The sequence below is a fragment of the Chelonoidis abingdonii genome, chromosome 5, assembly GCF_003597395.2.
Source record: "Chelonoidis abingdonii isolate Lonesome George chromosome 5, CheloAbing_2.0, whole genome shotgun sequence".
In the NCBI taxonomy this organism is placed as follows: Eukaryota; Metazoa; Chordata; order Testudines; family Testudinidae; genus Chelonoidis; species Chelonoidis abingdonii.
The window spans coordinates 29,044,995-29,070,979 of NC_133773.1; the positions used below are offsets into that span (position 1 = coordinate 29,044,995).

The following is a 25,985-nucleotide window of genomic DNA, read 5'->3' on the forward strand; positions in this document are numbered from 1 at the left end:
CCATATCCTCCTATGTGGGATTGTATCCACAATATCTTATCAAAAATCGAAGGACCTTTGAGCCTGTACTAAGATCACAAAATCACATCACATAGCACAAAACAGCTGAAAGAACCTTTTCCATCTCAAATGACAGGTGTTCTGTGGTTCTTTAAGAAACCTAAGTAAAAATTTGTGACACCTGTAGTTTTTTCCTCTGTAAGGTAAAAGTCAAACAAACCACACAAACAAAAATCAAAGGACAGAGAACAGAACTGTCACTAGCCCTCCTTGCCATGCAAAGGAACAACCATTCACTCATCCAAACATATATAAAACACAAAATAAAATAAAAAAAAGCTAGAACAAAACCAAAAGCAAAACAAAAGTGAGAGCTCTCATGAATCCATACCAGCTACACTATAAACCAAATATTAGTAGCGAGATTATGCTTTCATCTTTTTTCAAATAAGATTCCTCATAAACCCAGTACCCATATTTCTCTTATGAGTGGACTGTCATTGCTCCAGTTGCTTGGATGGACTTTTTTCCCCTCCACAGCAGCTAAACATGCAGAATGCTGCCATAATTTATATATGCAATAATTTAGAACGTCACCACTGCAAATGAAATTACAATTCAAAACAGAAATTTGTTTACCACTTTCTCAATTATTTTAGAGCAAACTTACATCCATCTCTAGACTTCTCTATTTGTTCTCGGAGGAATTTGTCTTTGTGAAGGTTGACATCTCCAAACCAGAAATCCACTTGTTTTGCTATATCTGACAGCACCTGTTTAACCCTCGACCTTTTCTTTTTCTCTCGTTCCTTTTTCTGTTGGGTGCTTTCCTCCTCCATGGCTTTGCCTCTTACAGTTTCATTCTCTATGCCAGTCATTTTGTCATCTGAAAATTAAACATAACTTTGTAAAAAAACAGAAGTTTTCCCTACCAACAGTAGGTAATATTGCTTTGCTCTTCTACAGCACTTCCCATCCAATAATTTCCAAGAGCTTTATGTTTGCAGTGTTGCTGTAGCCATGTTGGTTGCAGGAAGAAGAGCTGCATAAGCACAAAAACCTTGTCTTTTTCACCAACAGAAGTTGGTTCAATAAGAGATTACTACCTTACCCACCTTATCTTTCCAGAAGCTTTTGCTGGTTATCACCAGCTAAGGGTCTGGCAGCATTAGTTTCTGGTCTCAACCCCAAATTTAAGAAGTCTGCTTTCTTGTAGAGAACTGCAATACCAAAATGCATTTTAACACTTGGCAGTAGTATTCAGCACAAATGGACTTGTGGTGGGAATGGGATGCACATAAGAAAATAGTCCTTGACAGATTATCAAAAAGCTAAAACACACCTCTGCCAGTAGTTATACCAGGAAAGGATGTGGAGAACCATTTTTTTCAATTAACATCTTCTGAGTACAGTACAATGCATTTTCATTACATTTTTAATGTTGTGTCAAAGATTTAGAGCACCACATTTTAGGGCTCATTGATAAATACTGGTTTTTTGCAAGTCTACGTTATAATTTGGATGTGCTGTATTTAAAAATAAAGTTTTCCTTTTTGCCAGTTATTTAGGGTCTGATCTTATGAGGTGCTGAGCATCCTTAACTTCCACTGACCTTACTGGCAAATTGAGAGCTCTTGGCAACTAATAAAATAAAGCTTGTAGAAAACAGAAAGTAACTTGAGCAAAGATAACAAGTTATATGGATTTATATAATTAGAGAGAAAATATCAAACTTGATCTTGTGCATCAATAGAAGTATGTGTTATTTAAACTCTAAGTCATTTTTACCCTAGTGTTACTCTTCAACCTTAAGAATGACCAGTCTTTCAGACCACTTTATTCTGTATGTGTAAAATAAAAACAGGCACAGCTTGGCAAAAGTGGGAAGGTGTCTAAAAATAAAGTTATCATAAGCTGAAGTATTTTACGTCTGATAGCTACTTAAGTATTCCCATTGCTTGGCCAATGGCTAGTACTGCAATACAATATACCAGGAAGTGGTGCTTGTAGGAGAAACATCACAGAGGAAGCTCATCTATATAACAAGATGACATAAAAATGGAAATGGTTTTCAGATTATTGTGTAAATCAGGCTCCTCTAAGCAAGATTCCAGTTTATCTCCCTGCTGTGAGCTGACCATTCAAGATGATTACGGTCAATAAGCTGTCAATTAGTTTGAACAGATAAGTGAGGTCATACTCTGACCACTGAGCCAGAAGTTCAACGCGAGTTCAAGTCACACTGCAAGACAAATGTCAGCAATGCAATACAGTATTTGGTAGGAGGCTAAAAGAAAAACTGTACTATTAATTAGAGGTACTTTTTTCAGATATCAGAGGCGTCCTCTGACTGTCCAGTTAGAAGTTAAAGACTGCAAGCCAATTCTCTAAATAAAATATTCAGGCATTATAGATGTATTCCAGACAACATCCCCTCTCTAAAAAACAAACAACAAAAAACTCACCTAATATCCAAGTCTCTGAAAGCTACTGCTCATCATATAATGGCAGCTGTGCTTGTCTTGTCTACACCATCACTTAACTACCAGTATCCAACTAAACTGTAAACTATTTAGGAAGCTTCAAGTATTAAGGACACTGCACAAAACCAAATTTTAGTTTAAGCAAATTCTATATTGTGCTGGGAGCATTAACCAGGTCCCAAGTTGTGGCTTTGCCAGAAGTCCTGAGCAAGGCTAGCTTGAAGATGCACTGTCCCAGGTCTCAGAGTCACAATAAAATGCTCAAGAGAAGGGGGATGAGAAATGAAGATGAATGTTCTATTACCTGGCAAAGATACCTTTCTTCAACATGCCAGCTCAGCTGCACTGGCTCATGTACATGTGAGGAGGTGGGGGAGAGCCACAGCTCTGGTAGGAAGAGGAGTGATCCCACAGAGCAGGGGTAGCCAATATGTCCAAATTCGAACCACCAGCAGCTTTTGAATGGACCAGAGATTTATTTACTTATTATAATCATTTTTTATTATTATTTTCTCTGGAATCTGGACCTTGACTGTATCTTGACCAAGAAATTTAGACCTTGACAAAAAATAATTGACACCCCTAAAACAGAAGATGTCCTCCTTTTTTCACTGCTAGTCATGATTCTGGTAGCCAGCACAAGAAACTGCTTTGAATTAGCTGGGTCACAACCTGGCACTGTATTGTAAAACTGAGGGAAACTAACATTATTATTTGTGGAAGAAGAAACTCTAATTATTCCCTTTAAGTAATTCACCACTGAGGTTTATGTTACTTGGCCTCAGCATCAAGTCAAACAATTGACATTCATTGGATTTGTATTTTAAAAACAAAGGATTGTACAAAAAAGCGTCTTAGGTTTCAACCATAATGAAGTCACAGAAAAGGCCCAAAAATCATAAATGCTTGCACTCCCGGTCATTGTCTTACGAATGGGACGCTCACCAAAGTACATTCCATTTTTTTCTATTTTCTTACTCAGTGTAGCTATAGCAATATCCTGTTCTAGCACAATATCAATGGTCAGAACTACTTTACATAACTATATTAAAACCAGCATCAATGCATTTCCACAGTTAACATCTATTACCTACAGTATTTTCTAATTATTCCTCAATTTCCAACTGGCATGCACACCAGCTGCTCAAGTAATTTAAATAGAAAAGATTTTAAATGGAGCAGCACATTATGCACAAAGTGTCAAAGCACAGAAAGGACAAAAAAACAACAAAACTTATCAGTAAAAGCCATGGGCCAAACAATGCTATACTTACTCAGACAAGTTTTTGTTGACTTCAGTGAAAGTTAGGCATTTATAAGAATTACAGGATGTAAGCGACAGTAAAGCAACTGTGGTTTGTCAGAAAAAAGCCTTCTTTTAACCAATAGAAATGAGTCAGAGGTTCACAAGTCACAGTGGTACCGAGAGACATGTTTAATGCTTACAATGCCAGATTCTATTCTGCTCTCACATGTGCAAGGTGCTGCATGTAAAAAGCACTAGCAGCTTTGTTACAATGTTGAGCAAGCGTAAATGCAGTACGGTAGGGTTAACAAACTGAATTGGGAGCCGCAGAGCGGAATTTGGATTGCAGTCATTTAGAGTATGTTCTAAACTACACTAGAAACTTGAGCACAGACTCAGGTTTGAACCCACACCTCTTATCATCCACTCAGAAGTCTATCTACTGACCAGCAAGCACTCAGGACCCAGCTCCTGGGGCCCATGGGGTGGGAGGGGAGAGGGGAAGAGCCTGATTCTCTGTGAGACTTGGGTCCAAGCCCTATCATTTTGTACTGTGGATACAGCTCAAGCCACAGACCCAAGTCAGAAGGTCTGTGCAGCACATACTGGACAAGTGAGCCCAGCTCCAGCAACTGTGAGCCCAGGTTTACAATACCCGTGGACGCTCAGCCCAATGCACAAGCGTGGGTCGGGTTTACAATGCAGAGTAGACATGACCGGAGATGGCCAGCGCTGACCACAGCAGGGCAGAAGGCAACCCCCTCGCTACACCACTGCAGTGACCCCAAAGGGACTGCCCCTCTCCGTGTCAACGGCCTCACTCCGGAGTGCTGGGCGGGAGTTACACGGCGGGCAGTAACAGCACTTCGGAGTCACCCTCTCAAGCCCTGACGGACAAGAAAGATGATGAAGTGATGAGCTGCACCCCCACCAGCCACCCCAGCGCGCTCAACGCCCTCCGGGCCACTAACGCCTCTTTCCCATCGCACGAGGCACGCGGAAGCGCCTCGCCGCACGCGCGGAGAAAGCGTCTGGCAGCGCCCCCCGGCTGCGGGGCGGCAGGGGTCACACACTGCCACAATTCACATGGCTCTTCCCCCCACCCCGTCCGGAGAGCCGGGCTCTGACTTGCCGCCGACAACTCCTACGGGCTTCTGGAGCCGTGACGCAGAAGCCCGCGGCCAGAGACCCCAAACCCGCCCCCGGACTCCTACCCTCCCTGGCGCAGCAGCAGTCACAGCATCGATACCAGCGCGCGGCGCTCCGCCCCGGGAAGAAAGGCCCCCGCCTGCCCTTCCGCCGGGTCCCAGTGTCAGCTCTCTGCGAAGGGCGCTCCCAGCGCGTGCCACAGGCACAAGCACCTCCCAGCTACCGGCTCTCTCGCCGCCCGCCAAGCGGGGGGAGGGGCTTTCCAGGCTGTCGCGCTGGAAAATAACGTCATCGACAGCTGGCGGCGCGGGAAACCTTCAAACGTGGGAGAAAGGCCGAGCCTGCGAGAGGGGGCGGCTTCTTGCGGTCTGACACCCCCCCTCTCTCGGACGCACCAGGGTCAGCACAGCGATCGCCCCTCCCCCCCCCCGGCTTTAACGGTGCCCCGAGAGGCTCGGCGCTGCGGGCGCGCGATCCGTGCCGGGGCGGGGGAGGCCGTCTCAGGCTGCTTGTTGTTTATTGCACCAGGAATAGCAGGAGTGCAGCGCCCGCTCGCCCTGTGGGCTCGGGAGGGGGCTCGCCCGCCTCCACAGAAGCGGTCAGTCAGTGACAGGAAACGTCTGGTAACGACAACCAGAGCCGCAGGCAGTCTGGAAGTACCCCCCTCTCGGCTCCGTGGCAACATTTCTGCTCTCGCCTCCTGTCTAGGCTTTCTGGCACCAGCGTCCTCCAGCCTAGCTAGCGTGAGATTGGCTGATGGGTTTTGGTTTTTTTAAGCACTTTAAAATAGGCTTCCCTGCATGCTCTTCAGAGCGGGGACTGCCTGTGGTAGCTGTTTGTGAAGTGCTCGGGCCTCTAAAGGAAAAGAGCAGAAGCCCAACCTTTTTTCCAGGGCATGTTACCAATAATTCTTTTCATCAGCTTGCTCCAGAGCCAGGATTTGCTATAGTCAGTCCTGGTTCACTTTTTTTTTCTTAAGCTCTGCGAGACCAAAGAAACCACTAAAAAATTATAGAGCCTAATATGTTGTTCTCAGACAGAAAAATAAATACTATCTAACTTTGAAATGTTACGAACTTCAGTTACACTAGTAACCCAACTTTCAAGGGTAAAAACCATTAGTCTTTCACGTTGGGATTTTTAAAAGCACTCAGTATTGGCTTAACTCCGCTGTCATTGAAATCAGTGGTAAAAGTCCCTTTTAAATGGTTTGAGAGAGTGACTGTTAATCACCTTTAATATGAAGGGAGTAATGTGAGAGCAAAATAGTAATGTTTCATGCCCTACCATGAATATATGAGTACAGTTTGTCTGGTACAAATCCTTTCAGGGCCATAATACTTTCTAGGAATTAGTGCTGGATCAGAAAGAAAAGTTGATTATTTTTCTTCCTTTTAATTTCTCTCTTCCTTTGCTGCTGTTAAATTTGTAACTTGAAAGCATTTTGAGGTAGTTTCTATGAAAGACATGCAGTACGGTATTATTTTTAACATTAAGCATTATCAAAATTGCTGATTTATTTTAGGTCATTAAGGCTTTCAACAGCTGCAGTTATATTCTTTCAGGAAGCAATAAACCAAGCAACATGAAGTCTGTATTAGTGGCCCTATTATTCAGTCTACCTTAAAATATTGTATCCATTGATCTTCTTAGCACATCCACAATGTGCTGCAGGGAGCATGTGATCAGGATTCATCACTGAATTTGGTCCTGTTGTTGGATCATTAGTAGAGCCTTGCAAATCTGCAGTTATCTGCTTTATATCCGCAGATCATGTTTGCAGATCCGATGCAGATATACATTTTGTAACTGTACAAGGCTCTAATCATTAGTTTCCCCTGGGTCGCATGCTGATGGGGAGTGCAACATAAATGCTGATTCATGACGCCCACCTGTTTACTGACAGATTCTATAATTTCCATTCTTATTCTTGTTCCATTTTGTAACTAGGGATGAGATGAAGACTACCTGAAAATTCCCATTCTGCTCTTAAGTAACTATCTTTGTGTAAATGGCTTGATCTAGCACTGTTATTAGCTCAAGTAAGGGGAAAGTGCAGACTACTCTTCTGGTATTGTATTGTTCCACAAATGGTGGTGGGCCACAGAATCTGGGAATTGCACAGTTGGGAACAGGATTTTCCATACACCTCTCTAAACAGTGCCAAGACGGTTCTGAGACACCTTGTGGTGAGCGTGTAGAATTTAAGAAGCTGAAAGACAAGACACTTTAAAACTGGAATTCTTAATGAAAAAGGTAGTACAGCTTGGGAGACATTGTCATGAGAAAAAGCATGAATATATTTTATCTTCTAATACATGTTTTTTATTCAGTTGTAAAGACATTTATGTAGAAAGAAAATATATGCTACTTTAATATCTGTTTATGTGCTAAGATCATAATCAGCATATTATGATTTTTCAAAAATACCTTTTGGGGACCAACTAGAAAATTATCCTATGAGCTTTTTCAACTTGTCTCTACTGCTCCAAATGTTAAAATATACTGAATATTCTCATTATTCCTTCAGCTATTTTTAATAGTCTAGTCATCTTTTTCTATAATCTCTACAGCTTTCCCATGTTTTATGTCCTGCCATATGCCTTTTCTTATGTTTGATTACTTTTAAACACTTATGTTGCTGTCTACAGAGCCAGCCAGCGATTTCAAGAAGTTAGAGCAATTGCCAGTGTTAGCCATGTTCCTGGGGTTGTGTTTTAATTGAAGTGTCAGCAATTAATAATGATGATGAAGATCCCAATGTAAGTGCAAGTCTTTACACTTAAATACAAGTTATGATGTTTAACAGTTACTTTTCTACTCTCTTGGTGTGTTGCAATGTTTGAATATGAGGAAATGTTTATATAAAGCTTTGATTACTGGTGACTGCCTTAGGTCAAGATTTTCATAGGTGACTAGTGATTTTAGGTGCCCAACTTGAGACACCTGAAAGAGGCTTGATTTTGCAGTATGTGTACTCAGCACATTCAGAAGATCAGGCCCTTTTGTGGTGTTTAAAATTGGGTATCCAAAAATGAAGCCCCACTAAATCACTAGGGACTTGAAGAATCTTTGTTAATTTGTTAGTAGTAGATATGTTTTCTGTTTGAAAATTATTAGCCTAATTTTCATAGTGTGTGTAAATATTAATTGATATTAGCACATCTCTGAAAAATCAATCAGCCAGAGCTGCCATTAAAATGAATAGGAGTTAAAGATGCTTAGCACGTCTGAAAATTAGACCTCTTCTTCATAAGTGCTAAAAATGCTATTTCTGCTAATAATTTTTGTTAGCTTATTTTCACTGTATGAGTCTTTAGAATGCCAAAATTCCTTCACTAGTGCCCCCCCCCCCCCCCCGATTTTGCTGTGTCTTACTTCCCACTCCCTTATAGGGAAAGAACTAGATGTGTATCTTTTTTGTCTGACACACTTGCATTGCAGCTGAGTTGAATTCTAAATATGCCCTTCTCCCTTTTGGGTAGTGTGAAGATCTGATGATCTGCAGTAAGCCTTTGGATTGCTTTGTTTCATCAAAGCAATGGCTTGTCAGGAGTTTACTGTGAGTCTTATATTCAAAATTGTACATAAAATTCAAATATGCGTGTCTGACCACTGTAAATAATTTGTTTACATTTTTTAAAATAAGGTCTTGTACACTCATCAGAAGACTAAGAAATCAAAAATATGGCAAGATGGAGTTTTGAAGACCAGTACTGGAGGAAATAAGGTGAAGAATTCAGGTTTAATACAATATGATACTATATTAGAGTTTCGTATATAGTACTATTCTTGCAGCTTCTATTTGTGTCACTATTTGCTTTTTGAAACACAATTGTTGTTTAAAATTATCCTATTTTAATACAGGCAACCTTATTTGATGACAGAGGACAATGTTTGGAGAGTGTATTTGTTAAATCTCAGGTATTTTTTTATTATCATTTAAAAGCTTTTATCCTTGTTTGGATAAGTAATTTGAGGCAGCATCTTTTATCTTCACACGAGCCACAATTCCATACTCTACAGTTTTGTCTAGCTTGTGATTGCTAATGTTCTGATCCTTGGAGCTGTTAAATTTTTACATTAGAAAACAATCATCTGGACAGGTTGTTTGTATGTCACTATATGTAAAGCAGTACATAGCAGATTTTGAGTACAGTGGATAACTGATAAATGTGCCAATGGTGGATAAAGAATATTAATATACAGTAAGTTGTCACATGTAGTTGTGCAACCCACTATGCTTGGAATATCCTCCTACTAAAGTATGTAATTCTTTCACACGATTTCTTTAAAAAAAACCAAAAAACCCACCTTTCATAGACCTACCTAGTCTAGAAAGCATTACAAGTGCAATGTACTTTCACCATTACATGTTTGATTTTGATCTGTATAGTACCTTTTTATGTTGCAAGCTCTTGAGGTGGAGAGCTGCTTGTTTGTTTGGTACTACTGAGTTATTGTACAGCCAAACACTGATAGACCTATATAAATAATTATGATCTAAGGAGCTAGATGTTTAAAAGCTTAATTCTTTTAAGCTGCAGTATTCAATAATCTGAGCAAATTGGAGTTTTTATATTAGAACCTATACAATAATTTGAAACAAAGGGCTAATGTTTGTTTTCATAGCTAGTCCGCTCCAGTTGTCTAGGATAGAGTGAATGTTGTGCATTATAGTTTCATTTCTGACAATATTGTAAACAAAAATTCTTTCAGTATGCATACATTTTGCAACATTTAGGATAAATGGTCATTTTTTCACTGGCCATTACACACAGCCCCCTTTGTTCTTGTCTCATCTAGGTGAAACCTGGAGATGACTTAGAAAGTGATCGATATTTAATCACAATTGAAGCAGCAGAAGTTACTGAAAACTGTCGTAGTGAGCTGCCAAAGAAAACAGAAGCTCCTATATTGAACAGAAATCACTTGAAGCCTACTGGTCTATCTCTGCCACATCTACCTGTTGGCTTGAAAAGGAAACACACTGTATGTTTTTGTTTCTTATGTATATTTGACATTCATACACAATTTAAAACATTAATGGAACCTCTTGATTTGCACTAGTGTCAGGGAAAACATATTTCAAATTACTGAGTTGTTTCTCTCCTTCTGGTTGTGTATTCCCTGCAACTGCATCCAGCTTAGTGTCTTTCTTAGTGTTTTCTGCTTATCCAAGGAATAAGTCTCTGTGTTTTGGGAATGTAAGTGAGGAGCTCCATTAGAATGAAATCAAATGAGCTGTGTGTAGACAAGGAGATAATAAAATGTTTGAGTATAATTCTCGGCAGCAAACTACATTAATATAAGTGTCAGAGGGGTAGCCATGTTAGTCTGGATCTGTAAAAGCAGCAAAGAGTCCTGTGGCACCTTATAGATTAACAGATGTATTGGAGCATGAGTTTTTGTGGGTGCCACAGGACTCTTTGGTGCTTTTACATTAATATAAGTATATTGTTTAGATCTGTGACTTGTGAAATTCACACTAAATATGTCATCATCCTAGCCAGCTTTCCAGCATATTAGATTTTGTTTAGTTACAGGACATTAACGTTAAAATATTAATGAAGAGTATTTAACTTCCAATGGATGCATTAGTACATATTTGGGTAGTACAAATAAAATAGGTAAGGTGTATTGGAAAGAAAATATATGTAATAAATGCCACAGATGAACAAAACTACCTTGCTCAGCACACGTAAGCATGTCTATTGTTTTGATACATATCATTCTGTGAATTCTTATGCATGTATATTTCAGCAGTCTCCGTTCATACCATTATTCTTAAATGTCTATCAATTTTTCTCTTAACACCTTTTTCCAGAGGGGCTCAAAACATTACATGGTTTGCACAATAATGTATATGTTGCAGTGCATGGGAACAGAGTGGATTAATGCCAGCGTTATTAATGCCGATACATTTCTTTGTGCTTTTTGGGGACTGTAAGGCAAACTCTTAATATTATCAAGAGTTATTTTTCCCTGGTTTAATAGATTTCTGTTATGTTTAGCAGCATTGCTGCTGTTAAGGGTGTGATACAAAAGAATCATCATTTTGGGTTGTTCAATGAATGTGTCGAGTTGTTTGATGATAACATGCAGCATAGTAGATGCCCTGTTGCTTTCTACTGTTTGTTTATGTTTTAATTTCAAAAGTTGATTTATGAATAAGATTAAAATTAAAAGCTTCTCTCTTAGGGCTTCCAAGGGCCACGTCAAGTTGAAAAGAAAATGATGCCAATGGAAGATGATGCAGCAATAATATCCCCTACGTCCAAGTGGTCTCAGTCTTCCTTTCCTTCTCAGTTGCATATCACCTCTCCTTTATTTTCTACTATTTGCAAGAAGGATGCAGAAACTAATTTACCATCACGCTCTAATAATGATGCTTGCACAAGTAGCGATAGAGACGGTATGTCTGTCTCCTCACTGGTTTCCACTTCTTATATTGGCATTCCCAAAGAAATGATACATAATAGAAACCAAAGCATCTCCATTTCTGGACAGATGGAATCAAATTGTCAGACAATCAATGGTGTGGCAGTCTCACAGAACCTCAGGAGCAAAGCAGAGATTATAGCACTTCTGAAATCCAAGCCAACACAACTGTGCAAAGAGCAAAAACCTTCTGAAATCACAGAGTGTTTTTCTGGAGATCAGCCATCAGAAAACACAGGCATTTTATTTAAACGAAAGAGTGAAACTCTATCAGGACATATGGATAACTCTGACAGAGAAAGCGCTAAGAATATACAGCACCAGTATACTACTGAGAAAACTATAACTCATAATCATTGGGATGTATATATGCTGCCAAATTCGGCTGAACTATCTTGTGATAAAGAAGTTACAGTAAGGAGACATGACAAAACAAGTAATTTAGGTTTGGATTTACAAGACCCTTACAACCCAAAGGCTTCACAGTTCATGACAGCCTTTGTGCAGCCTGTTGAAAAAGAGCTAAATTACAGTCGCATGGAACTAACAGATCATGAGAGGCAATACAGCTGGGATTGTAAAACAGTTTCTCAAGCATCTGCATCCAGTAGAACTGACTGGGCAACTCAACTGCCAACTATTAATGAAAGTTTTGGCAAAGACCAGCCAAATACTTGTGTATTATCTGAATCAAACATAAATAAAGAGTGTAACATTCAATTTGTCTCATCTTCAGAAGATGTTTATTCTAGAAGCACAAATGGGTCCATTACCTTTGAAACAAATCTCCCTAAATCCAATGAAAATGTAGTAACTGAGAGTCTTAAAGATTCAAAAGTTTCTTCTGCTCAGTCACAAAGTGAACCTCTGCCAAGAATAAATTCAGCAAGCGTAGTTAATGAGTCTAGGATTTCTGGGCACGTAACATGGGCTGGTTCTGGAGCTATAAGTGAGGAATTAACTGTATGTGAAGATGTTAGTGATCAAGCTGAACAGTTCATGGAGATTAACTTCAATCTGTTGGATGCTTTTGATTTTAGTGACACAGAAGATAAAGTAGTATGTGAAAGTAACATGTTTTCACAGGGTTCAGCATGCTTGACAAAGGGAGCTATGGCACAAAATGGTGAGAGGAGGGTTCATAGGAACTGTGAAGTAATGCTACATAGTAATGAGGAAGGAGTTGTCAAATATTCAACAGTGCTGGGAGAGAGAGACGATAATGAGATCAGAGAGTCTCTGCCATTAAAACTTGGTGATGAAACCTGTGAAGGTTGTGACAAGAGTGTGAAAGATGCTTTAACTCCTTTGATTGAACTGGGACAGTCAGGGGCTGAAAACATTATAGAAGGGATGAATGCAAGTACATTAAATACTGAAACCCCTAGCAGTAAGAAAGACCTCAGTTTCTCTCCAGTGTGTACCGTTAGTGACTTAATAGTGAATAAAAAGTGCTCTAATGATTTTGTGCACAGTAGAGTCAGTAACTATGAATGTGATACTAGGAACAACAAGTTTGAGAAAACTGAAATTATTTCATATGTTCCTGCTACTTTACAGACTTCTGTCATGGACAAAAATCCTGAAAAAGATGTTGTACATCTTGGAGGCACAAATTCCCAGGATAGTACTTTAGAAAATTACTTAGGTGCTAGTGGTGATGACATGAAACCAATTAGTCCTTTACAGGCCTTATCGCTAAAGGCTTGTAATTCCGATGACCTGTGCCAGTATATTACTGGTAAATATTGTACTGCATTTGATAAAGAACATACTCGGGTTTCCAGAACTGCCACTTACCCTTTAACAAAAAGGCATTCAACTTCAAAGGAAGCCGGAATAGGTGAAACTGAGTTTGAAAATGGATTAAGCATCATGCCTTCCATCCATGAAGCCAGGGAAGGTGAACGAATGGGAACTGATTGCTTGAAACACTTGGCTCAAATTGATAATTCATCAGGGCTTCCTCAGTTGGCAAATGACATTACTCTTTTAAGATCTTTGACTGAACATAAGACAGCATTAGAAAGTTTACAAATGATGGAAGACAATAATGGTTTGCTTTATCAACGAGAGACTACTAAAGAGAAAAGTGAACCAGCTGAAGAATTGGAAGGTTAGGTCAAATTCCATTTGACATTGGATTATGACATTAATTTTTAAATATTTGATTTCTATATTTATTTTTATGCTTTATTTATTTTATTCTATATTTTATATTTATGCTTTATTTTCCCATAAATATTTCATTCTGTTGAAAAAAGGTATTTCCAGTTAGAAAACTGAATTATATGTTCTACAGATGATATCTTATACTCTCCATGAGTATCGTGGCGTAGATAATAAAACAAAGAATGCTGGAACAGCTAGAATATAAAAGGATTGAAGATGGATGATTTGTTACTCAGAATGGCAGAAGACAAATAGAGTAACTTTTTTTTATTGATAATTAGTTAACATCACAGTTATTGGTTAGAGTAAATAGGCTCTTAGGCCTGATCTAAAGCTCACTGAAGTCTTTACATGGACTTCAGTGGATTTGGGAGCGGGCCCCCCTAACATTTGAGTCTGGTAAGGATTTGATTTCTCAATATGGTAATTCATAAGCACTGAAATTTGACAATTTTTATCAAAGTAGAATGTTAAAATTATTGAAAGAAAATTGAAAATAATCTGATAATGGGCCAAATTCTGTCTGCAGTTATTTGTGCATTGCAATTTAAACTAATTGGACAGTATTTAGCAGTAATATGTTTTTAGAGTGAACAGCACAACATGTGAAGGGAGAACAACCTCCATAAGTAAGATTTTTTTGAAGATGGCTTCCTTTCATTTTGAGATTTAAAATAAACAGAGTTTTCCTCAAGCTGTTGTCATTTGTATATAAAACAAAGATTTAAAATGATAAAAATCAGACCCTGCATATGTAATTGAAAACACGTAAAGGGGATCAATTCTGAACTTAGTGGGAGTTGAGGAAACTAGCAACTCTTACAACGTGGTGAACAGATGTAATTCCTGGAAAATGTATAACCAGGTAGGAAAATACATACTTGAGCTGCCTGAAAGCAATATCTGTTGTATATTGCAAGTTTATTTCAGATTTCCCATTCTAGCAGTGGGTCCTGATAACATGATTACTCACTTGTGAATGAGAGATGCTAATTTGAAAAGTGTGGTATCACAATCTGAAAAATAATTTAAAAAAAAACAGACATAAGGTATAACCAGCCAAAAAAAGAATTTATGCTAACTACTTTAGCAACTATCAAGCCTCTAGTGGCAACAACTGTAATTGTTGGCCTTGATTAATTTTAAATTTGTGTTGTTATTTAAAAAGGATATTGCTAAATATTGTTTAAGTAGGCTCTAAGCTTTTTTCTTTTTTTGCAATACCTCCTTAGACATTTGAAAATGTTACTTTGGCAGTTTTCAGTTAATGTAGATGTCCTTTTTAATTCCTTTTGCATAGTTCCACTCCATCCTCCCACCCTCCATCAAAAACTGGTTACATTAAAAGAATTGGGTTTTATGTTTTTTAGTTTTTTAAAGGAAGCTGAGTGTTTTGACACAGGATTAGTTCCAAAGATGTTAGGATCTTTTGTTAATTAATTTTTTTTATGACTTTTCCTATGTGAAACTTTCATACACTTGCTGTGATATCAAAACTACATGAAGAAAAATATTAATTAGTAAGGTCCTCATCCTTCAGAGACTTAGACATAGGCTTAACTTTACTTATATGAGCAGTTGCTAATGTCTTCAAGGATAGGGTATTATTCTGGATTTTTTTCCCTTATATATGACCAATGAATAGCCTAGGAACTGGCTTTAAAAAAAATTGGGGCTCTTGCCATGAAATAGTAACAGCTCCAGAGGACCTCTTACAGTAATTTGTGGATTTTAATGTGTATCAATAGTGTATCAGCCTCTTTTGGAGTGGTACTGTCAGACTATTTTATATACAACAGTGACATAAATGTGTGCAATTAGTATGTATGATAAAATACCTTATGCAGTTTTTGGTACTTGGTAGCAACTTTCTTAAACGTGTCCCAAACCTGAATATCTTATTTCCATGAGTAGTGCCAATGACTTCAGGGGATAACTACTTACATGAGTAAGGGTTGCAGGAGCAGACTGTAAACGTTCAGATTTTTTCTGATTGAATTGAAATTGTAACTAAGACTTACTATGTTTTTCCTTCTTTTGTAGCTAGGCAACAGTTAGCTGAAGTGTCTTATTCAGAAGATATGCAGACCTCTTATTTGTACTTTGACCCTCCTGAAGTGGTGGTAATTAATTTCATGTGCATGTTCCTGTACAAAATAAAATCAGCTTCCATGCTGCTCCTTAAATCCACTTGATGCTTTGAGACACCACAATGGTTGAGCTGAGGGATGGTATATAAACAAATAATGTAATATACCTACATAATTTTAATGTAACACATTGTTAACCTGTGGTTCTCATTGCCAGAATATATTACGCATACGGTTTAAGGCCATAAGGGACCACCAGACCATCTAGTCCTTCCACCTGTAAATCAGGTGACCAACACCACCCACATGCTAAACCCAACATCCAAAATTAGACCATAGAATTACAGCCACAGAAGACTAGACTGTTATGTGTCACAAGCTGAGAATAGGAGGAACTGAGGTACACCTGTGCCCAAGACCTTCACAATGGCAAGGAAATGATTGAGAGATATACCCAGATAATCCTAGCAAGTGACCCACCCCTACTCACTGCACAGGAAGGTGAAATCCTCCCCACAGTCACTGCCAATCAGACCTGGAGGAAGATTCCTTCCTGAACCCATGTATAGCAATCACTTAGACCGTGGGCATATGAAGAACCAGCCAGCCCAAGTATCAGAGAGAGAGAGAATGCTTGGTACCACTTCAGATCCCTGAGCCTTCCTGTCCAATGTCCTATTTCCAGTCGTGGTAATCCCTGATGTTTCAAGGGAAGAAGATAAAAAAAAAAAAAAAAAAAAAACCTCCTAGAGTACACAGAAGGGAAAAAGCCTTCCTGACACCTGGTAGCTGACTGAAGCCATGAAACATGAGCTTTAAGGAACATAAGACAAACTGGACGTGAGCCCCAGGGATTGTGACCTCTGTCTTGTACCATCACAAGCAGCCCTGTTTGTCCAGCTCTCTCTCACAGCTAATGAAGTTGTTTGCCCATACAATACCTATTTTGTATATGTTCCAGAAGTTCACACATTTGATGGTTAGAAACCTAATTTCCGGCCTGAATTTGTTCATGGCCAGTTTATATCCATTTGTTGTTCTGTCAACATTACCCTTTAGCTTAAATAGCTCTTCATCTCCTTGGCACTTACTCCTCTGATGTATTTATAAAGAGTAATCGTATTCCCTCTGTCTTCTTTTTGCTAGACTATATAAGCCAACTCTTCCAGTCTCTCATATGTCTTCCATTTTCCTGATCATCCTAGTAGCTGTTGTTTGCACCTGTTTGTTTACATTCATCTTTCTAGAACAGTGGTTTTCAACCTATGGTCTGTGGACATCTGGGGTTCCACAGACTATATCTAAGATTTCCAAAGGGGTCTGTATCTCCATTTGAAATTTATTGGTCCACAAATGAAAAAGTTGAAAACTACTGTTCTAGAATATGGATCAGCAGAATTATACACAGTATTTCAAATGAGGTCTTAACAGTGTCTTGTATAATGGCATTGAAACTTCTCTCTTTCTGCTGGAAATGCCTCAATACGTCCTGAGACTGCATTTGCATTTTTCACAGCTGCATGGGTGGCTTGTAGTCATCTTGGGATCAACCTACAGACCCAAGTCTCTTCTCTGTTGCTTCCAGCTGATAAGAATTTCTGATATAAAACTGTGTGCTCATGAGTAGACCCTAACTGCTTGATCTTGCATTTTGAACTATATTATTGAGGTTAAGAGCTTATCAGGACATTTATATAAAATATTCAGAGTTGTATTCAGTACCATAAATGGTGATACATCTTCAAGGGATAAGCCAACCACAGTATGCCTAGGATTAGAAAGAGACTTCTCTTTTGTGTAGGTTATTCTGTAACTGTTTCTTACATGGTTTCTTAACACCTTCTGGAGCATCTGGCCACTTCTGGGGGAAGGACACAGGACTAGATAGATCACTTATCCCATCTAGTATGGTGATTCTTATGTTCCTACTGAGTTTAATTTTTAAATGGGGAACTAATAACTTCAAGTTTTCTTGAAAATGTAGTCAGAACTTCTGCCCTTCCTATCACAGTTAATCTAAGATATTTTAGGAAAAACTGCTTCAGTTTTTTCCTATATAAACAGTCTACAAAATGAGTGAAAATGTCATTTGATTTTTTTAAACTGAACTATATTTTGTACAGTTTAACTGCAGTGAAAACTAGACACCTGAAAAACCACTAAAATCTCATATAGAAAGATTAAATAAACGCAAAAGATAATCACCATTTTTACTTGCACATATGCCATTGCTTCTGCAAGGAAATCAGCATGACATTTTATCTACCGTGGATGAAACATTTAAACCTTTACAGGTTGATTGTCTTTAAAAATAAATGTGTTTTTTCCTTTGTAAGTATATTACGCTCAAACCTGAGAATACTAATGCTTGGGTTTAAAATCAAGCACTTAAATATTTATATTGAAGTCAGTTGGACTACTCACATGCTTAACGCTACACGTTTTGAGTGTGTGTGTGTAGGACTGGGGCCTTAGTTTGGATGAGCTATGATAGTATTAGTAAAAATTCCCCTCTTAATAATTATTGCCTTAAAAAAAATCAAACCAAATAAATCAGTGATGGCAGAATAATGTTGAAGTTTAATTTTTTGTAGGATGAGATGATAAAAGAGAGAGAATATTAATTTACCAGTTTGTTCTTTGACCTGTAGGGCCACACTTCTTGTTTCAGTCCCAAACAATGAAATATTCTACACACATATTCCAAAATTCTTTCAATATTTTAAAAATGTCATTGCATTTATATTATGATCTTTTAACATGATGTACCAAATCCTTCTGCTCTGTAATGATGTGTATACACACACACATCTTTTATATCTCAAGAATTGGAGTTGAATGAGACACAAGGACTACTTAAAGAACAATTGTTCCATCATTCCACTCACATGCCTTTGGTGGCTAACCATGTGATCTTGTTCATGTAATCCTCCTTCACACCCTACTGTTCAGTTGCCTGCCTTGTTCTTTCTTGCCTGAAACTAGATTGTAAGGCATTAAGCACAGCAGCACATTTATTTTGTCTATCTGTACTAGGAGGTGCCTTCTGAGTGCTATAAAACAAATGATAGTTACCCACACTCCTCTGATAAAGTTCCTGTCCACCTTAGTAAGAAATTAATGGAAGTTTTACCCAAGTAAGGAGTTCTGGATTGGGCCTACAAGTGAATATTTTCAGTATTGTTTGGAAATTACAATGGGGAAGCAGAAAAAGCAAAATGTTATAGAACGCTATTAAATTTTAAAAATAATGACAGTCATAACATTGCTTGCTACAATCATTCTGATAAGTATTTCTTTAAGGTTCTTCATACACTGCCCTATTTCCTACATTCTTATCCATCAGCCATTCTCTTGCAATGAACTGTTCCCATCTGGGCAAAGCAGTCCAAGTGATTTTTTTATTGCTAATAATTCCATAGCCAGAATCTTTAATGGGATACTATTGCATGATGAAATAGGGCCAGCTCAAAAAGATGGGTAATGGTTGCCCTCAGTGGTCCCACTGCTGTTTGAAGAAAAAAAGTGCCATATCTTCTTAAAATGGTTAAAGGATCTCTTGTGGAGCAGAATCTGGGATTAAGTATCTCCTATTCCAAAATACTTACTGCCTATTCCCACTGCTATGGTATGCTGCTATCTTATCCTCCCCTGGTATTATCACTGGTATCTTTTTGTTGTTGCTATTTCCCCAGGGTGTTTTTTTTTTTATAAACTTTCACTATTTAAGATTTCTCTCATTGCTTTCTAGGATACTTTACTAAGAGCCCTAGTGCTTTCTTGGATTGAGGTTCATGGTCAGACAGTGTGATGACATTTGCTTAGTGCCTGCCTACATTATGTTGATGTTCTCTAGTACTGTTACTAGCCCTTTGCTTTAACCCTCAAGAATTAAAATTTATCATATTCTTCCAACTGTCAGAAATAGGCATCTTTCTAAGCACATTCTTCTGTTTCTTCCCATAGCAGTTGTGTATTACAGTTAGCCAACAGTGGGGCCACACATTTTCTGCTTCCAAACAGTGGGCATGGTATACAGTGTATAGACATATTAGCTGCAGAAGAATCATGAGCTCTATATCTGGGTTAATTGTTAAATTCAGGACTTTTTCCATGAAGCAAGTTTTGACTTCAAGCCAGAATAGGTCATCTGCAAAAGTGACTGTACAGAATAACCAATCACACTATCTGACCAATTTGCTCTTGGTGTTTTGTATCCAGCAATCTTCCATGAACAACGAAGTAGAGAAATCTGTTGCTGCTTTCCAAGCTCTAGTACCTGGCCAGGGAACCTTTGACCACCAATCAAAGGTACAGTCTAAGGAGTTCAAGTGCTAACAATGCCATATGTCTTTTAAATTTAAGATAATGGTTCACCATCTTCAACAGAATGCTGAGTAAAGTTCCAATCAAAAATAGTTAAACATTCATCTTAGGCCTCCCGATTTGTTTGCATTTTAATATATATCTTTCTGTATGCAGTTTATTATGGATTGCAAATTCATAGTTCAGTAAATGGAAGAAAATGTCACAATTTTCTGTTGAATTAAAGATGTGGAAAATAGTTTGTGCTTAGTTGGAGAAATACGAGTTAATGCTTGCCCTATACAGTATTGTAAGAGCAAACCAGTTGTGTTTTTTTCCTTTATATTTACAGATAATCTGTTTCAGATTATAGATTGTTGCTAAACAGTTTTTGCTTTAATAATCACAATATGTTGTCTAGCCTGCTGAATTTCAAGGGCACCAGGTACAAGGATCAGCCACTAGTGAGTTAGTGATGAGACCTCCCTACTCACAGCTAGGATGGAATCAATACCCAGATACGGTTGAGCACGAAAGCCTCACAACAGACAATTATTTATTGTCACCCCAGTTATCAAGCAGTTCTGTCATGACTGGCTTAATACAGGTAAAATGAGGTTTGTTCTAGTTGCCTTTCCTTAGTCTAATCCAAGAAAACATCATGTGAAATAACATTTAGGAAGAGAATTAGCTATTAAAGCCACCATAAATATCTCAAAATCACTAAGAACTAAAAAAGTTAGTTTGCGTTCACAAAGTTTGCTAAAGAGTGATAATTAATGAGTAATGATCCTAGAAATCTTTACTCTGCTGGAGGCCTTGTTCATGTGAGTAAGAGTTTATAAGACTGAATTTTTATCAGTGTCTCTGATCAGTGAAACACACACATTTGTACATGGGGTATTAAATTGAATACCATCCTCCCAGAGGAATGCAACCAAGGCCTTTTACAGTTTATGCATTTGGGGGGATCAGGAGTGTAACGATCTATTCTGATCTGTTCTTCACAGTGGCATCTGTAACTGCCCAGTCCTGTTACAGTATGATGTACTTCAGAATCCTGAATCAAGGAAAAGAAAAAAATCTGTCTGGATCATATTGTCCTGACTTAAATATCTGGTATCAGATTCCTGGAATATTGTGCCATCCTTTTCTCCAGAACAGTGTCCCTTACAGTACTAAAGAAACTGGAGAAAAACCACTTATATGTTTTATTTCCAGACCTGCAACATTGCTAGGGGAAAATATTTTGTTTGATTGAAAGTTTTTGATTGGAAATGAGGTCTTCCCATTTAAAATGAAAATTTTGAAAGATGAATAATATTTTATCAGCTTTATAAAATTAGTTTTTTCTGAAGTCCCCAGGCTCAAGAAGTCTTAGAGAAGAAGATCTGAACTTTATTACAGAAGATAATTTTCAAAATAAATGTGACTTTATTGAAGACCCAGTCCCCAGTGCATCTCGTAAGTAAATGTGAAGTAATAATGACTGACCCCCAGAATGATTATTCTGTCTGAATGTTGTCTTTCCTTTTCCCCCCAGCAGTGATGCTGAATTTTACAACATCTTCTCATTCAGATTTTAATTTGAGATTGACACAGTGGACTTCCTGGGAGCCCAACAAGGTGTGAATAGGCTGTTTATTTTAGGTCTATTTTCCTATAATGGTCATAACAGTAGTATCTGATATCCATATTATATTTTGTTAGATGCCCCTCCTCAGAGTTTTGGAGGAAGTGTTTCAGGTAGTTGTAAACAATGTTTTGAGTATTAATTGTTTTTTACTATCTCACGTTTGTTCTCTTCCTAACTTAGCTTTTCAAATTGCTTCCTTGCATGTAGGTGTTATCAGTGCAGCAGGTACCTTCTTTGAATTCTGATTCTATGTCCCCAACTCCAATGAGTGAAGAAAATAGGATAGACATACAAGAACAGAAGTCCCTGACATCCAGATGTTTACCAAGTGATAAAGATAATTCAGCATACCTTTTCAGTGAGAAAAATATTCTTTATAATTACAGGTTATGCTACTTTTGCCTGCAGAGCTTTGAAGTTCTGTGACACTGAATAAGTTCCACTGCATAAACCTGCTACTGTATACTGATGTCTAGATCCTGAAATGTTCTGAGTGCTTCCTGGCAAATGCCAAGCTCCTTCAACTATCATTTGTTTCAGGTCTCATATGTGTTTGTGTACAGTTGTAAATAGCAATAGCTAAAATATCTTGCTAGCCTGGGTATGTTAATTAAAGCCATGTTGTACTCTGAAATAGTATTTCCTCCAGTAAGAAACTTTGCAACAAATCAAATGCCTTTTATAATACGGCATTAAAAAAGCTCAAAGCGAAGCTTTCACCCTTGGTACGGTAATTTGTTTATTTGCCTACTTTGAAATTTTCTTCCATTGAACCTACTTTTAGTGACTGTGTTAACATCTGGGCCATTCTTCTCATATTGAATTTGGGAAAAGGATTCTTGTAATTCCAGAACTTTATTTTTTACATGGGACAATAGTTACTTTGTGGTATTTTTATTTCTTGCAACTGTTAAAGCTGAAATCTATAATGTTTTTGAAAGCATGCTGCTGAGCTAGCCCTGAGTTCCAAATATTTGTTAGTAATTGCAATAGTAGAGGCTATACTGCTAGAATACTGAAACAATTTTTAGAGAATATAGGTCTTAAGTGCAACTCTTCTAAATTGTTATTTGAAAATAGGAATTTAAATGATATAAGAATCACATTTGAAATGACTATTTAAGTGCTGGCATTTAGTTTGGTACTCTTCAGGATATACCAGCATGAAGGACTTGCTACCTAGGAGGACAAGCATGATAAAAATCAAGATGAATAAGGAAGTTGGAATATTTCGCTTATTCTGTGTGTCTTTAAAATTAATATAGTGTCTGAAGGATTGGTGCAGCAGGTTGCTAAAGACGTATTTGCCTTATAGGAATAGAAGAGTCCTCCTGTTCAGGAGACGGCAACCTCTCAAGACTCCCGTCCACACTTAGAACAAGAACGCCACTTATCATTGTTCCTGCCACTGAGGAGATTCCTGACTCAGAAGTTTATTATTCAGGTGTAATTGACTGTGAGGAAGTCCAGCAATCCTTTGGCTCTCCAACAGTCAACTTCTATGACAAGTCAGGAGAATTTCCTGTCTGTGCTTTTGGGCCTGAGGACAGGAAGTATGAAACCTCTGTGCCTGTAGAGTGCTTGCAAGAAAGAGAAAGGGAGTTTATACAGCCAGTGTTTTCTAAAGCGACTTCACAAAACAGACAAAGCAAGTGGCTGAAATATCAAAACACAGCTCAGTGTGACGTGATAACTCAAAACAGAGGTGATGTGAAATTGACTGATTACTTCTGTGCTGAGAATGTCTTTGGAATGCCACATGCTGACACTAGAGAGAGTCAGAGTGATGACATGAATAAAAGCCTTCCAGACTCTGTGCATCTGCAGATGATAAAAGGCATACTTGGTAAACATGGCAGAAATTTTAGCAGCCAAGATTCTGTTTCAGAAGGGAAGATAATTTCTCTGCACTTAAACCAGATTCCTATTGCTGAAGAAGCACAAAAGGTGTTAGCTCAGCTGACTCACCGTGGTGTAATAGGAGGCACCCAGGTGCGTAACTATTCAAGCAGACTGTGTACACTTACTACATGTTTGCCCCACCAGCAATGCATGTCTGGCTGTACTATCCAGAGCTGGTCAAAAACATCCTTGCAAAATATAGTCATGAAAATTCACCATTCCAGGCGCGCACACACACAAACCCACCTACTTATCCACATTTTTGATGAAGAAAAGATCAATGACATGTTACTTATGTTAAAAAAAAGTCCTAGGATGTAAAAATTTGCAAGGCTGAATGGTGTGATATATTCATTGTTGTTAGAAAAACATTTTACTGAGCATTCTAACTGCATTTGTCTGATCTCCTTTGGGATACTGCAGCTAAATATTGAACTATGTCCTCTATCTTTAGCTGCTGCACAAAGACAGTTTATGCTACAAACATTTTTATTCTGCTCACTGTTTAATGACCAACTCCTGGCTCATCCACTGCCAGATATAGACTTGTACGTTCTGAATTTTGATGCCAGGAAGATGACAAGAAGCCATTTGTGGTGTTATGATCTTGTTCAGAATTTGCAAGGCCACTTTCAAAAATTGGTTGTTCTGATTGAAAACATATTTGTAGCACACACACATCAGGTGGAAATAGATAATTCTATAGGCAAATGATATTTAGCTGTGCCTCAACATGTGACTTTTGCACAGAGAAGACTTATAGCTGCATTTCATGTGGTCTTTATGAAAATTGCCTCCAAATTTTCTGAGGTTTGTTTCCCTTCAAATTTATATGTAAATTCATGTTTTCTTCAGATAAAAGCCATTTTTAGTTAGTTGGTTAAAGAAGTTAATGTTTTGAGGGGGGAAAATTAACTTGATAGACTATAATGGCTGATTTCATGCTTTTGCAATCATTAGTGCCAGTCAACTTAAAAAGTCACATTTTACCTACTACTTTAGTAAGTGACAACTAAGGTCACTATAAATGTAAGAGTCCATCTGTTTAAAACAATGTTTGTGTACTTTATCTACATAATATTGTCAAATGCACAGTAAGTTTCATAGTTCCCCTGTATATAGTTAGTCATTTTCTTCCTGCCTTTGACACAACAGTGGCAGAGGGAGGGAGGAACACTGGGGAAAATAGGAAAATGTGAAAGATAAAAGTCAATTAATTTTTTGTCATTTAAAGTTAACAGTATTCCTTTAAGTCAATATTTTGTATTTATAGCTTGAGGGTTATGGTTATTCATATAGATTGCTCACACAACATAGAATATTAAGGCTTGAAAAGTGTTATTTCAAAATGCAGTAGTTAATTTTCTAAGTTCTCATCCATTTTAACATTAAAAGCAAACCAGTTAGGAGTCATTTGTGTAATAAACTAAGAGCTTCTTGAGAAATACAAATAGAGATGTTTGAGTTCAGAACACAAAGTAGTGTCCAAAACAAGTGAAAAGTGGATTGAATTGGGGAGGAGGGGGACCAAAACCAAAAGTTCTACAGTTTACAAATCAAGAAAATAGATATTTGAGAATTGGTGAAAATATTCGTTTCCAGGCACAAACCTGGCAGGCCATATTTTAGCCCCCAGATAATAAGATATATACACAATAAAATGCCGACAAGTCTTCTGAACTGTAGAAGTGAAACTAGTTTTTCTGCAGTGCAGAAATGGTGCTAATCATGGATTGTGTGGAATTCATCTGTGTGCTAAGAACTGCACCATGCCTATACCGCACTTCCACTAAAGCTCTCAAAACAGCATTTAGATTGTGCATAGACTTTGTGCAGGCTCTCAGTACAGGGATGAATTTCACTTTGTTTAGAACTTCACTTTGGAAGTGAATATGGTACTACTGTATAAAGTGCTGTCCAAAGCCCCAGTACTGAAAACTTGTATGTGCTTATTTATACACATGTGGGTAGTCCCACTGAAGTGAATCAGACTGCTTTTCTTTTGCATATCAGTTAGGAATCAAAATTCCTCCCATTTGGGATTACTTATTTTATAAAAAGAATAAGGGGGATCAGGGTTTGGCAAGGCTTTTTAATGCCTTCTTTTGTTACTTTGCAGGACGTATCTATCTCTGAGCTGTCTTTTCCCAGTGGGGATAAAGTGAAATGTACTAATCTTCCTAAAAGGCAGACATATATACCTACTGTGTTTCAATCTTATGTTCATTACAAACAGATCTTTACAGCTGCTTTAACAGGTATGGCTGACATCTGTTGGAAACTATAATAAATAAATAAAAAAATCACAACCTATTAATTTCTCAAGTTTCACAAAGTGAAGAAGTGGTATGCATATTATGTTAATATTAGGTTTGTATCTGTTTTGGCACCTGACTGGCTGTCCTGCCCACACACCTTAATTCTGACATATACTTTGTTATGGCTGAGAATATTAGGCTCCTCTGCCTATTCACTCCTTGACCATTTATTTAAAAAATGTCATGTGCCATGTAGTGATATATGTAGCTTTGCTCAAAGTACTGCATTTTCATGTTGAGGAA

The 25,985-nt window shown here is 38.0% G+C and overlaps 2 protein-coding genes across 8 annotated transcripts in view; one reads left to right on the forward strand and one right to left on the reverse strand.

Annotated features, from left to right (window-relative positions):
• LARP7 (La ribonucleoprotein 7, transcriptional regulator) overlaps positions 1 to 5,098 on the reverse strand; it is a 34,395-nt gene extending 29,297 nt beyond the window's left edge. The window contains exons 1-2 of one of the 3 annotated variants that reach the window (XM_032769740.2): positions 4,979 to 5,098; positions 671 to 886 (exon numbers count right to left, since the gene is read on the reverse strand). In XM_032769740.2, coding sequence (XP_032625631.1) covers positions 671 to 878 — 208 coding nt within the window. In that variant the 5' untranslated portion in view covers positions 879 to 886; positions 4,979 to 5,098. Of the gene's footprint in view, positions 1 to 670; positions 887 to 2,787; positions 2,930 to 4,857; positions 4,934 to 4,978 lie in introns of those variants that run through there. The other 2 variants (XM_032769739.2, XM_032769741.2) reach the window with 2 other exon arrangements.
• Positions 5,099 to 5,363: 265 nt separating this feature from the next.
• The window catches only part of ZGRF1 (zinc finger GRF-type containing 1), a 50,333-nt gene continuing 29,711 nt past the window's right edge, over positions 5,364 to 25,985 (forward strand). For 3 of the 5 annotated variants that reach the window (XM_032769733.2, XM_075066194.1, XM_075066195.1), the window contains exons 1-15: positions 5,364 to 5,621; positions 7,530 to 7,640; positions 8,364 to 8,440; positions 8,528 to 8,608; positions 8,746 to 8,802; positions 9,685 to 9,870; positions 11,080 to 13,435; positions 15,535 to 15,614; positions 19,803 to 19,892; positions 20,308 to 20,493; positions 21,245 to 21,350; positions 21,430 to 21,512; positions 21,730 to 21,880; positions 22,838 to 23,514; positions 25,544 to 25,682. In XM_032769733.2, coding sequence (XP_032625624.1) covers positions 8,420 to 8,440; positions 8,528 to 8,608; positions 8,746 to 8,802; positions 9,685 to 9,870; positions 11,080 to 13,435; positions 15,535 to 15,614; positions 19,803 to 19,892; positions 20,308 to 20,493; positions 21,245 to 21,350; positions 21,430 to 21,512; positions 21,730 to 21,880; positions 22,838 to 23,514; positions 25,544 to 25,682 — 4,213 coding nt within the window. In that variant the 5' untranslated portion in view covers positions 5,364 to 5,621; positions 7,530 to 7,640; positions 8,364 to 8,419. The remainder of the gene's footprint in view (positions 5,622 to 7,529; positions 7,641 to 8,363; positions 8,441 to 8,527; positions 8,609 to 8,745; positions 8,803 to 9,684; positions 9,871 to 11,079; positions 13,436 to 15,534; positions 15,615 to 19,802; positions 19,893 to 20,307; positions 20,494 to 21,244; positions 21,351 to 21,429; positions 21,513 to 21,729; positions 21,881 to 22,837; positions 23,515 to 25,543; positions 25,683 to 25,985) is intronic. The other 2 variants (XM_032769735.2, XM_075066193.1) reach the window with 2 other exon arrangements.